This window comes from Suncus etruscus, chromosome 10, assembly GCF_024139225.1.
Source record: "Suncus etruscus isolate mSunEtr1 chromosome 10, mSunEtr1.pri.cur, whole genome shotgun sequence".
NCBI classification, from domain to species: Eukaryota; Metazoa; Chordata; class Mammalia; order Eulipotyphla; family Soricidae; genus Suncus; species Suncus etruscus.
Window position 1 is genome coordinate 12,544,784 of NC_064857.1, and position 13,467 is coordinate 12,558,250.

At 37.4% G+C, this 13,467-nt stretch overlaps 1 protein-coding gene across 1 annotated transcript; it reads right to left on the reverse strand.

Moving 5' to 3' along the window:
- Positions 1–3,037: 3,037 nt before the first annotated feature.
- CA3 (carbonic anhydrase 3) lies at positions 3,038–12,371 on the reverse strand. Its single transcript, XM_049782150.1, has 7 exons — positions 12,064–12,371; positions 11,150–11,347; positions 8,620–8,738; positions 7,395–7,487; positions 6,243–6,305; positions 5,340–5,495; positions 3,038–3,610 (listed from the first exon to the last, which is right to left on the reverse strand). Exons 1-7 carry the CDS (start codon positions 12,095–12,097, stop codon positions 3,491–3,493), a joined length of 783 nt encoding a protein of 260 aa, XP_049638107.1. The 5' UTR covers positions 12,098–12,371; the 3' UTR covers positions 3,038–3,490.
- Positions 12,372–13,467: the final 1,096 nt, after the last annotated feature.

Here is a 13,467-nt window from a genome sequence, read left to right on the forward strand (position 1 = left end):
TTGACTATATTGACTCTTAGCCACACCAATTTATTTGATTAAAATGCATGGGTTTGAAAATCTGTACATAAAAAAAATGGCCCTTCTAATATGAGAAAGTTTTATTTTGATATTCGAATGGACTATTATAGTAACTCAGCAATCAGAGTACAAGAAGAAGCTAGAATACGTATCGTCTATTATTAAATATAATTGTGAGTTTGGGCTGTAACCTATAGTGGAAACAAATATAATCTACAGGAAAGCTATTATTTGAAGTAAAGAAATCATTTTACAAGGAGATAAAAACTAAATATGAGGGGCCGGAGAGATAGCATGGAGGTAAGGCGTTTGCCTTTCATGCAGGAGGTCATCGGTTCGAATCCCGGCGCCCCATATGGTCCCCTGTGCCTGCCAGGAGCAATTTCTGAGCCTGGAGCCAGGAATAACCCCTGAGCACTGCTGGGTGTGACCCAAAAACAAAACAAAACAAAAAAAAAAAAAACAAAAAAAAAAAAAACTAAATATGAGAAAACCAATCTTATTCTTAATTGTATAATGCATTCTTTAAAAGATGAGTATCGTGCTTGAATATAGAGTCCTTCATGGCCCTCACATTGATCATATGACAAATATTGATTACTAAATACTTAAGTGTCAGACACAATACTGGATGATAAGAAAAGTGTCCAAGATTTATATCTGGGCCCTTATGGAACTCATGATTTAGAAGAGTGGTTCTTCTGATTGGATATTTCCCCTTATAAAAGATCACCTCATGTTCGTCTAGTCTTTCCCTATTTGTAGTGTATATCAGATACATGTTTAATGCACGAAGCATATGAAACACCCTGAGAGAATCAGCTTGTGTATTACCACTAATGATGAAAGTTCCACACCTCCTAATTTCAAGGGATTTAATTAACACCTCCAGTTCGCACTGACCAACCTGGTTTTACTTCACCCAAGTGGTAATCTATTAAATAACTTGAGCCTCTCAGGACTCAGGACTCCCTCACATGACTTGACTTCCGATTTTCCTAATCAAATACCATTTTTATTCTGTAGCATAATGTATGTAAGACTGCCCTTTGATAAAAAAAAATTAAGTCAAACCCTTGTCATTGATGTGATAAAAGTCTCATAAGTACTAAGTATTTGGAAGATCTCAATAAGGACATTTGCAGTGTTAGATTGTATAATCTCACTATATAATGGTAAGAAGTACAGACGTATGGCACCAGTGAGATTGTATAGGAGATAAAGTGCTTCCTTGGTACATGGCCAACCCTAGCTTGATCCCTGGCACTACTTGCAATCACTGCTAAGAGTAATCCCTTAGTAGAGCCAGGGGTAAGGCCTGGTCATTTCCAGGTGTAGTTCAGAAACAAATAAAAAAGACAAGTCTGGAAAAAAATAAAAATTAGGACAAAGAAGAGACCACTATGACAATAATATTTGAGAATGGTTGTGAAATGGTAGGTTGTGTGTTTCACAATTCCCAGAGAGGGAGCAGGATCTCTATTCCCCAAGTTCGGATAGGATAAGAGACACAGGTCCAGCAGCAATTCCGAAGCAGGAAATAGACCACACAAGTTGGGAAGGAATAGCAGACCAAAGACTTACACTGCAAGCTGTTCACCTACAAGCCAAACGCTCCACTAAGTGGAAACATGAGCCAAGATGGCAGCTCTCCTTCAGACCTCCAAAGCAACGTTTATTGGGAAAAACAAAGCCCACCTCCGAGGTGGCTATAAAAAGCCAGATGAGGAGTCAATGGGGAAATATCTTTTTAACATGTACACCAAGGAACCAATAGAGAGACATCTAAGTAGAAGGCAATATGAGAACCAATGGAAAGCCTCTACGAACAACTGATTACTGTGGACAAGAACTAGGGGGCTGAAAGGAGATCAAGTACTGATAAGCAGGATACCCCTTCAGTAACCATATTGAAACCCAATGTATAAAGGCGGGGGAATGGGGGTGAGCGAGAGAGCGAGGAAAGAGGGGGGGTAAATGTCAGAGGGCAAGAAGTAAACTGGGGGCATTAGTGACAGGAAATGTTCACTGGTGAGTATGACTGAAACGTATTCATGAACAAGTTTGTAACTGTATTTCATGGTGATTCAAATACATTAAAATAATGAAAATTTAATCAGTTTTTAAAAAGAAAGCTATTATTTGACTTGATTTTATACCCTAAGGAATTCCCATAGAACTATGACCAACATCCAACTCCTAAACTAAACTGAAATTTCTAGAAACATAATTTCAAATATATGTCCACACATTTCTTTTTTTCTCTCCTTTTTTGGGGGAGGAGGGTGATTTTTGGGCCATACCTGGTGTTATTCTTGGCTCAGAAATCACTCCTGGCAGGCTCAGGGGACCATATGGGTGGCCAGGGATGGAACCTAGTCGGCCACTTGCAAGGTAGATGCCTCACCACTGTGCTATTGCTCTGACCCACACACATTTCTTTTTGTCTAACAATTCCACAGAAATCTCTCATATATTCCTCTCTTATTGATGAATATAAAGTACACCAAACTCTAATTTATATCCAATATCACTTTGAAGCTGTAAAAATAATCCTACTTTGCTTTCATAGTTTAACAGTATTTCTGTCATTTACATACCTTTTTATTAAAAAACACACTCAACTTTTTGCATTCATATCTTTATTAGTTTTATTGAACAGCTTTGACTTGAAGTGCAATTTACTTCTGCGTGTTGTAGGGATCATTAATGTCACCCTCAAATCCAAATGATATAAGAAGCAGTTTTTATTTTAATAGCATGCAATGATAAAAAGTAGTAAAAATGTAAAATAAATGACATTCATTCAGGTAAAGAAAATATTAGGATAAAGTTAATCATCCTATAAAGAAGTTCAAATACAGGGTGATTTAAAAAAAAGATCCTGGTCTCATTGTGTTTCCTTGCATTACTAATTAAAAAATAAAAATCAGGTAATTTTTCTAGTGACTAAAACTGTCATCTTTCTAGTTTTAAGAGTTAAAATACTTTGGCACTTCAATTTCTAATGTTTATATTTATTTGAATATCTTTTTGTATACTTGTTTGCAGTTTTGATCTTCATATATCTCTACACTAGATATAGAGTTATGTATTATTTCCTTGAGATGAAGAGCTTGGACTATGAAAATAGAAAAATGCAAGCTCTGTGAAATTTTAGATGACAGAATAAATGGTACCCACAGGCCATTTCTCCAGTATCTTGACTTTTCTGCTTATTTCTTCTTTGAATCCTTACTAGAAAAAAAAATCCTACTTTTAGGGGAAAGATGAGATTGAAAAATCCAAATATTTTGATACTAGCCTTGGCTAAAAGAAAATCTGGCTTCTTGGTTATTGCATCTCTCCCCTTTTTTTGCTCAGTGTAGAAAGCTGAGAATTGCTTAGAGTCAGGAGCACAGAAAGGAGCAAGGAAGCTGACTCTCCCAGGACAAATTTCCTTTCCTGAAGAGGGAGGAGAGCCTGGGTCTCACTTGAAGGATGCTCTCACCACTCTGCCTTTGATGGGCTGAGGGGGGCGCCAGTTCCCCACCAGAGGCACCGGGGGTTCATTCTCGGCACTGGAGAAGATACTCCTCAGTTTGGCCATCTGCAGGGAATAAAAGTATTGTTAGCTAGGTGACCACTAGGCTACCAAGACCTAGAAATCTGAGAGCAAGAAGCAAGGCAGACCACAACATCTGTGACCAATTTTCAGCCTGACTTTAGGCACCTTCTATTTGTTAAAGCCCCTTTCTTCTTTTTCCACAGGATCACAATGTCCTCTAGGAAAAGTGCCCTTTTTGAGGGATCCGTATAAAATACTCACCCCATGTAGGAGCAGAGGACAATATTAAGGGATCTCTGCAAATGGAAAGCCACATTGGCCATTCCTGTCTTCATTCTTTCTTTTAAAATAAAGATTAATGTCATACTATATTTTAAATGTTAAGAAATGATATGAAAAAACTGACTGATCATTTTAAAATATTATTCTCAAAAGCATTATATTTTTATAGCAAAGATTATTTTAATTTTACTACTTTAAAAATCCATTCCCTTTTCAAAATATTTATTTCAAAATATTTATACTCTGGGCCGGGTGGTGGCGCTACAGGTAAGGTGCCTGCCTTGCCTGCGCTAGCCTTGGATGGACCGCGGTTCGATCCCCGGTGTCCCATATGGTCCCCCAAGCCAGGAGCAACTTATGAGCACATAGCCAGGAGTGACCCCTGAGCGTTACTGGGTGTGGCCCAAAAATCAATATATATATATACTCCTTTTATTGTGCCTGTGCCAGAGATAGAGTAGCAGGTAAGATGCTTGCTTAGATCCCTGGTACTACATGGGGTTCCCCCAAAACTACCAGGAGTGATTCCAAAATACAGAGCCATAACCAAGAAAAAGGTTTGAGTACATTTAAATGTGTTCCAAAAGAAAAAAATAACTAATTAAAATGTTTTGCTCTTTTTAAAAAACTACATTTTTCAAAATACTCATATTAAAATAATTTCAATTAAGAATAACCTTTATTTATTTCCAGAATCAACCATTAAAATGGAACTTTTTATGAAACTGCTTATGTACAATTGAGGCCACATGGCCAGAAACAGGAAAATTGTCCTGTTAGTTACAGAAGGCATATTGATTGGGTAGGCAGGTTAAACTGATTTCACTATTAGATAGTCATGAACTAGCTTGCTAGTCCCTGTGTTTGCCCTTAACCTATTCTTTTCCATATTCCTGACTTGTCTTTTTAGAACGTTCTTTCCTTAAACATCTCTCTAATAAATGTTGTAATGTTTTTATGTGAACTGTATGAAGGGAGGCTTAAAGAGAGGAGTCAGAAGACATACAAAGGTTGAAATTTTACCATTTACCTGGCTGAATCTGGGTTTACTTAGCTGGAAAATTGGACAAATGCACACACTATATATTGATGCTAATTTTTTATTAGCAGTTTCACTAGCATTTGACCAGGACTCTATCTAGCTAAAGAGTTTGAATTTCCTCTCAATGCACAAAATCTCACTCATGTTCATGCTTCTAGAGTATGGACTCGATCATGATTGAACATCAGAAACACTTCTGGAAAAAAATATTTGTTTGATGCTGGTTCTCCTTGGTTGTCACATTTTAGAAATTTAACAGACTGACTATAATTAAGATGAGTGAAATATGAGGCTTCTAGATAGATGTTCAATATGCATCCTTTAGCAACTGTATATAAATATGTGACTACATACATAAATAGATTTCAGCTTAACATCTAAGTAGAAAGGTAGATGCGAGCCAGCAATGTAAGTTGGTATGTTCACAAGTTTCCCCCAGCAACCTACCTGATCAGAGCTCACAGTCATGGGCTCTTTGAGCAAGATCCACACAATACATTCTTCACAGGGAGGTGTGGTGAAGGAGCCATGATAAGACCAGTAGTCACGGCAAGCGGGAAACAGGCAGGATGGATCAAAGTTGGTGAAAGGAGCCTCCTTGCCCTGAGAGAGAGCATTCGAGGGACAGTGAACTAGCGCATGTGTCTCTCCACTTGACCCAGGACATGGGGCTTCCATTTTGTGACAACGGATTTTAAATGATATAGAAAAAATAGAACTTTCTAGCAAAGAATTTGATGTTCGGAAACAAAGGATCAAGTTGGTGTGTATATTATGGCTTTCACTGGCATCATTGATTTCCTTACCAGTTGTTAGGAGAACTTAGTCTTTTATTTCTCAAAGGAAAGGAAAAGTAAATAGTAAACCACAACAGAAATATCTCTTAGGAACTTAATGCTTTGGTTCACAATAATTTTTGTAAAGGTTTCATTTTTTTTAATATTGACTATTTTTTCTGGTGGTTAAAACATGCTGGCATTTTAGAATGGCTCAAAGATTATTAAAATGATTTTGTTAACCAGAAAGCTCAACTGTTAAGATTTAAAATATATAGGTGCTTCCCAGTAGAGAAAGGAAAACATTGGAATCTAAACAATTGTTTACTTAATAAGTGTGTACATATGATAAGAAAGGAATTACTAGATAGGCTGAATATACCATGTATGTGAGATTACTCTAAAAACTAGAAATCTGACAATACAAATATAGTGGCATTTAATTTAAATGTATGCTGAACATAGTCATCAAACTTAGTAACAAATTTTAACTGAAATAAACCTCAAATATAACAAGGAAATTTGGCATACCCTAATTTATTCCCAAGAAGAGAAAGTGGGTTTACTTGTTTACCTTTGTTTTAATTTTGTCTAGTGCATCAAGAACCAGCTGGAACTCGCCTTTCTCACGTCCTATCTGTAAGAAAATAGAAAACAAAAAACCAGTAATTATATTTATCTCTACTCAATAATTTAGGAATGTCTCAAAAACTGATTTTGATTCATCCATCACAACTAGTATTTATACATGTACCATAACATCTTGTCCTAAGCAAAAACATAATTTTATCCTCTTCCCCTGCAAGAATTTTAGAGTATATATTTCCTCAGCTAAACTTGGACTACCAAACTTTGGAGTAGAAAGCCACAAAATTATATATGTTGGTCTAGTACTTTGTCTTTAGCCTTCTCTGTCAAGTTATTCTACTATTTTAATAAAATGAGCGTTGGATGGTCTTGATGTAGTTAAATTGAAGCTAATTGTCTTTCTACATAGATTCTACACAACTTCTTGTGTTGTATTTAAATGCTAAACATGACACAGACAATGCAGAATATAAAACAAATTAGGTCATTCAAAACAAAGATGTTAGAATTCCACCTCTGGCTTAAAGAGAGATTATGTTACCACTAAAATCATGTGTAATCACACAAAGTCCTCTTTAAACCATGGTTGGCTCAACAACACACACATTCCATGTGCTATCTTAGCCTTGGATCATATGAGTGGTGGCTGCCCTAAGCCGAGAAGATGTTCAGCCAAGTGGTTCCCAGCTTTGGCTATTCTGGTTTTCAATGCAATTGAAATGAAGTAGAGGGAAAGATCTTGAACAATGCTACTGTGGCCCTCACTACCACTGCGACACAGATCTCCATTGCAACACACACACACACACACACACACACACACACACACACGTGCAAATACATGAAAATACATACAGGTCTTGTGAAAATTTAGAAGCACTAGTGATCAGAATGTGATAAAGGCACATGTTTAAGTGAAAGCAAAACATTTTGAGCTCTTCTTTGTAGAAATACTTTGATTATTTGCATCACTACTGAAATTCTTCTCTATAATTCAAACAATGAAGTAAAATTCACACTATCCTTTGTGATAAGGAGCCATTCTTCTTTCTTTTCTTAATTTTTTCCTCTTTAAATCTTTTTCCTTTTTTCCCCTTTTTTCTTTTAAAGGTAACGATATGGTTAATCTTTGCCTCACCTTCAGAAAAATGCCAACCACAGCTATTCCATCAGGTTGCTTTAGAGCTTCTCCAAAAGTGTTATACTTTGGATTCCAGTGAACCAAATGAAGCTGAAGTCAAAAACAAAATCATAATAAATTTAAATATAAAGTTATAAGATCAAATACAGATTGCAGGGTAAATTCCTAGAATGAGTAATAAAGCGTATTATTCACAATGAACCCAATAATAGGACAAAGTTTATTGAATACTCTCATAAAGACTGACAACATTTTAAATATGACTTTGAAGTTCTAATGGCTCAAGTAAAATTAAAGTTATTCTGAATAGTTGAGACTTTGAATAAACAATCAATAAAAACTAAAGTTTATGTAAATAAAACTTTAAAAAAAATCTTAAAATAGAACATCAGGTCTAGCACATGTCAGTTAGATGTCACTTTATTATCTTAATTTTCTTTTCTCTCTCTCTCTCTTTCTCTCTCTCTCTCTCTTGAGTGGAGCACACACTAAGCAGTACTCAGAGCTTACTCTGGCTCTACATTCAGGAATTACTATCGATAGAGCTCAGGGTACCTACTATATGGGATGCCAGATCGAAACCAGACCAGCCATATACAAAGCAAATGCCCTACCCCTGTATTATTACTCCAGCTCTGTTGTCTTAATTTTCTATATCTCATTTTCATTCTGTGTAACTTATCTTACAAAGTTGCTGATGGAAAAGTTGAAGTGTGTTAACATTTGTAAGCACTTATTAAATGTTAGCTATTGTTATCTTTTCATTCTATCTAAGGCCTGACGTTTTTCTATTCAGTTGTCTTCTAATTTTTTTTAATTTATATGAAGTCCTTATGCATAATGCTAACACACCAATTTTATATTCTCTTAACTGTCTCGTTTAACAAATCCCTCCTTTACTGAAGCTACTTCAGCTCTTTTTCCAATAACAGGCTTGAGGCAATAGCAGTGGACACTGTATTATTACTTTTCTTTATTTTATTTTTTTGTCACACCCAGTGGTGCTCTTGGGTTATTCCTTGACTCTGTGCTCAGAAATCGCCCTTGGCAGGCTCAGGGACCGTATGGGATGCTGGGATTGGAACCATCGTCTACCCTGGGTTGGCCACGTGCAAGGCAAACACCCTACTGTTGTGCTATTTCTCCAGCCCTGTATTATTACTTTTCAGCTTTTAATTTTCACTGTGTGTGACCCAGAGAGAATCATGACAGTACTTCCTACCTCTGCTGCATATTTGACTCCATCCACAGTGTGCTCAGAACCATGATCATCCGAAGATCCCCAATGAAGATGAAACTGGCGAAGACGATAGGGTCCAGTGAGAGGACCACCTCTCAGCACTATGATTCGGAAAATAAGGTCAAAAGGGAACTCTCAATTTTTTGTACAGAACCCTGCTATAAATATATGCTCTGAGAAGCCAGGACTTATATGCAGAAAGTGGGCAGAGTGCTAGGCAACTAAAAGACTAAAGTCGTCTTTCTCACAATATAAAGAATAGAACTATAAGGAAGTAAATGTCTCATCTCTGCCTTGGTTTGTTTGTTTCATTATTTTAAATAACATTTTAACATTTATGAAAATGAAATTAAACCATATATGTAGACAACCAAAGATTGCTCATTGTGGTGACCCAATGGGAAGTGCGTTCATCTTTGAAAAATGGACAGATTCAAGTTCCAATTCTTGCTCCTCCATTCCTCTCCTGTCCTAATGCTAGTGTATATTCTCAGGAAAATTTTTAAAATTCTCTGAATTCATTTTTATACTTCTCTGAAGAAGGTGTTAATATCAATCTTCCCAAGCTGCTGCGAATATTAAATGAAATAATGGCATCTCAATTTTCAATAAGGAGTAGGAGAAGATGGTTCCTATCAGGTATGGTAAGGCCTTCGACACAGCTAATCTAGGTTTGATCCATTCACTGCATTTGGTCCCTTGAGCTTCACCAGGGGTAATCCTGGAGCCAGAGCCATATATAAGCTCTGGGCACCACTGGGTATAAGCACATTCAGGTGTGGGTCCCCCAAAACACCATAAAATTTTTCATTTCAAAATTAATATGTCAACAGGCAATAGTTGAGAAAATATGCATTCATTCTCCATATCTTGATTCCAAACACACTTTTACACTATTAACAAGTGTCTTCATTCTATTATTAGACTTAAGTTTAAAATAAGTAGAAATAAACAATTCAGAACTTTCTATAGGAAGCAATCGATAGAAACAGCTAAACAGAACAAATTTGGATTTTTTTTTTTTTTTGCATTTTTGAGGGCCAAACCCTGAGATGCTCAAAGGTTACTCCTGGCTCTGTGCTCAGAAATCACTCCTGGCAGGCTCAAGGAACCCTATGGGATGACAGGGATCAAACCTGAGTCTGTCCTGGGCCAGTCATGTGCAAGGCAAATGCCCTACCGCTATACTATCACTCTGGCCCCTCATTTAGATTTTTTTTGCCAAATATTTCAGCCTGTTCCATAATTTGGCTTCATTTTATTCAGATTGTGAATGGGAAGTGATTTAGAAATTCAAATACTTTACAAAGGATATTTGGAAGCTATACAAAAAAGAAATCAAGATTTAGCAATATCAGCTCATAAAAATAGAATTTATTGGCTAGTATATTTTCATGATAGATCAGCTACTGATACTATAGGAGAGCTATATTATGGGTCTATAGGAAGAGGTCTAGTTTTATCCAAACTTCATGATCTAGTAATAAGTGGTTTGATTAATTGCATTTCCCCATATAACTATAAAATCAGGTGTTTTCAGGACATATAATACCAATTAAATTAGGATACTTATATGGAACAACCATTTAAATGCTGTTTAATTTTGTTTATCCTTCAAATGGGAAATTGATTTAAGTGTTAAAAAGAGAAAGAAGTTACAGATATCATATGAAATTATTGTTTAAGAAATATAAATTCTTTATAATATTGCTTAAAATATCAAAATAAATTAAACTTAGGATTCTATTGTTCTGGTTAGGTTTGCTTTTTATTTCACTGATTTCTTAATAGTGTAATTGAATAAAGTAATGGGGGTGGGTGTTCAGGGCTCAGCACTTTCCCTGCTGTAAAAGTCCTACTTTTTTGTACATGTTTTTTGAACATGTGATTTTAATTTCCTACTTTTTGTAAAAGTAATACTTTGTACATGTGATTTTAATTTCCCATACACAAATCGCTATTCAGGAATAAATTGTCAGAAACTTCAAAACTCTCCAAAATGGATTAATCAAATAAACACTCAATAGAAACACTGACTCTGATTTTTCTTTCCTCAGAGAATGACCTTTTCTCTTCCCTGGATTAGCTCCTAAGAAAGTGTCTATTTTGTTTCTCTACTGTGTGTCCTGCTTTATAGAATGAAATCACTGGCAAAGATTGGAGTAAAGCCAGACTCTCAGACTCTGGGCAAGATCCACAAGAACTCTCCAGTAAAGAAGGTTCTAGTTGCATTAAAAAACTACCATTTTCCCATCTAGTTTCATTTGAAGAAATACCAAAAGCTTTTAAGTTGGGCCTAGGACCATGTTGCAGCCAGCAATGTCTAAGGCTAGAAGTTAAGACATAGACCTCTTTGGTGTGTAAACTCAGTGAGCCACTAGAGCCAAGCCAAATGTCATCTCTGTTTTCAGAGATAAAATATGTCCTGTCCTCACAAATGCTGTCATCCTCATCAACCACATTTGCCAACACGGATGTGGAAAATGGGCTTCTAGTTTAGGGTCATACTTACTCGACCTATCATAAGTGTCATCAAACACCACCCTGCAGGTCTTCCCATTGTTCAAGATGGTCTTGGCAGAGCCTGGGTCATAGGATACAGACCAGGGCTGCAGAGAGGGGTCATGCTTGATGTCTTTAGAATGCAGCTCAATGGGGGACTGGTTGTCCCCCTTGGCAATGGGGTAAATTTCATGCCAATGGTCAGGACCTACAAAAGAAAGGAGAAGGAACTGAGTTATTAGGGAGACAAATCAAATCCTCTCTGATAGAAGAAATCAGCATAATGCACAGAAGATGTGTGTTCTGTGGTTTTTGAAAAGTGCACAGCTTTCTGATTCCACAATACAGCGTTCAGTGTTTGAGACTTGTTCATTTTAATAGTGTACCTGAAGATTACAGTTACCTCTGCTTGCTCCAGAATATAACCTGAAGGATTTATTTTTTTGCAATGCACTTTGTTTTACCAATGCCAAATTTACAACCAGCTAGGATAACAGTCTACATATGATTTTCGGAGACACCCGATGTTCCTTTTCTCCAGAGAGAGGGAGCAGAAGACAGAGATAATATTGATATCCATAACAAGACTCCCTTCAGAAATATCAGATTTTTGCCCAGTACCACACAGTATTGCACAATCAGAGCTGGTCCCTGTTTGTCCGACTTTTCAGGCATATACAATGTGATAGAAGGCAAGTCACCTAGCCTCTCTGAGCTTCAGTTTTCTTCAGTGGAAGTAACGCCAGCCTTGCAGGAAGAGCTAAGGAGCATGAAATTAAAAGGGTGAGCAACAACTAATACTTCTAAGTGTTCCATAACTTTAATTTCCTAGGACATCTCTGCCCTCTTTCCTTAGGCTTGCCCATTTGAGCAAGATTCCTCTGATCTGTTGGAGAACCAGAAGACCCGGCTGCCCATACTCACCATTGTGGCTGGCATAGCCCCATTCTTTGGCCATGGTGCTCTGTCTTCTTACTGGGCACTGGAAGGAAGACTCTTAACTTCTCTCCCCAGCTTGCAGAGTCCCTCCTGCCTTTTATAATTGTCCCCCACACATTGCATGGCCTTATTAGGTCAGCGAGGGTGGGGCCAAGGGGTCTAATCTGGACTAGGATGGCATTTGGGAGGTGGAGTGTATGGAAGGGAGCCAATGGATTCCAAGAGTTGGTCAGTTGGGGGAGTTTGGGGTGGAGGAGAGGAACAGAGCTCTCACACCCTCACCCCTTCCAAGCCAGCCCTCTCCCTAAAATCATGGAAAAGTTTGCATCCACTTCTCCCTCTCCAGGTCCCCAAACGACAGGATTTCCAAACCTTGGCACTGCACCAGCAGAAAAGCGAGTGAATTGCACTTCACTCTCAGTCCCTCTCTCTCTCTCCTCCATGCCTTTTTGAAATTTGATTATACTGATAACTATCAAGAAGATAGGAAATCTTAGCTAGGCTTTGCCAGCCGCGAAAACCCCAGCAACCCCGTGGTGTTTCTCAGTTTCGCTTGGAAGTGACTGTCAACTCCGCAAGCATCTAGTTTCCAAATCAGGGCGCTTTGGAGAGTTGGTTTGGCTCTGAGGGTCCTGCAGCCAAGGGCCAATAATGCATTTGACTGGCCCAGGCTGCACTCCGTTTGCATACTGCTTGCAAAAGCCGGAGTGCAGAGGATGGATGGGGAGTAGACGGGGAGGGAGTTGCACCCCCAAGAAAAAAGACAGAGCCCGCGCTGGGTTCCCAAAGCCCGCGTTGGGTGATTTAGCTCAGCCAGGAGGATTTGCTGGACGCAGGGGAATGGAGAGCCAGGAGCTGCCAGGCTCCGGGGGAGATCCGGATTTTATTGTATTTTATTGTATTTCATTTATATTTTATTTTATTTCATTTAATTTCATCTGTATTTTATTTTTTATTTTATTTTATTTCATTTCATTTTATATTTTATTTTATTCTATGTTACTGTATTGTATCTTTATTTTTCATAGGTTTCTCTATTGCCAGATTTGTCTTTATCTTGTTTGTTTATTATTTTGATATTTGAATTGATATTATTGTTTTGATTTCTGTGGGACTGTATTTTGAGTTACATTTTTAAATATAAATATATTTATTTAAACACCATGATTACAAGCATGTTTGCAGTTGGATTTGTACATATATGTGTGTGTATATATATGTATATATATATTAAATAAAAAAGAACACCACCCCCCTTCACCATTGCAACGTTCCCAAATCCGGATTTTAAATTGCCCAGAGCTCCAGCAAACCTCTAAGGCATTTTCTTCTGTTTCTCTGCTCCTGAAAAGTCGAGGCTATGCTTGGAGTGAACATAAAGTGAGTCAT

Coding starts and splice junctions, on each gene's coding strand:
- CA3 (XM_049782150.1), bottom strand. CDS start 12,097: ATGGCCAAAGAATGGGGCTATGCCAGCCACAATG. Junction 11,348..12,063: donor GGGCTATGCCAGCCACAATG/GTGAGTATGGGC, acceptor TTTCTTTTGTAG/GTCCTGACCATTGGCATGAA. Junction 3,611..5,339: donor TGACTGTGAGCTCTGATCAG/GTAGGTTGCTGG, acceptor TATTCCCTGCAG/ATGGCCAAACTGAGGAGTAT.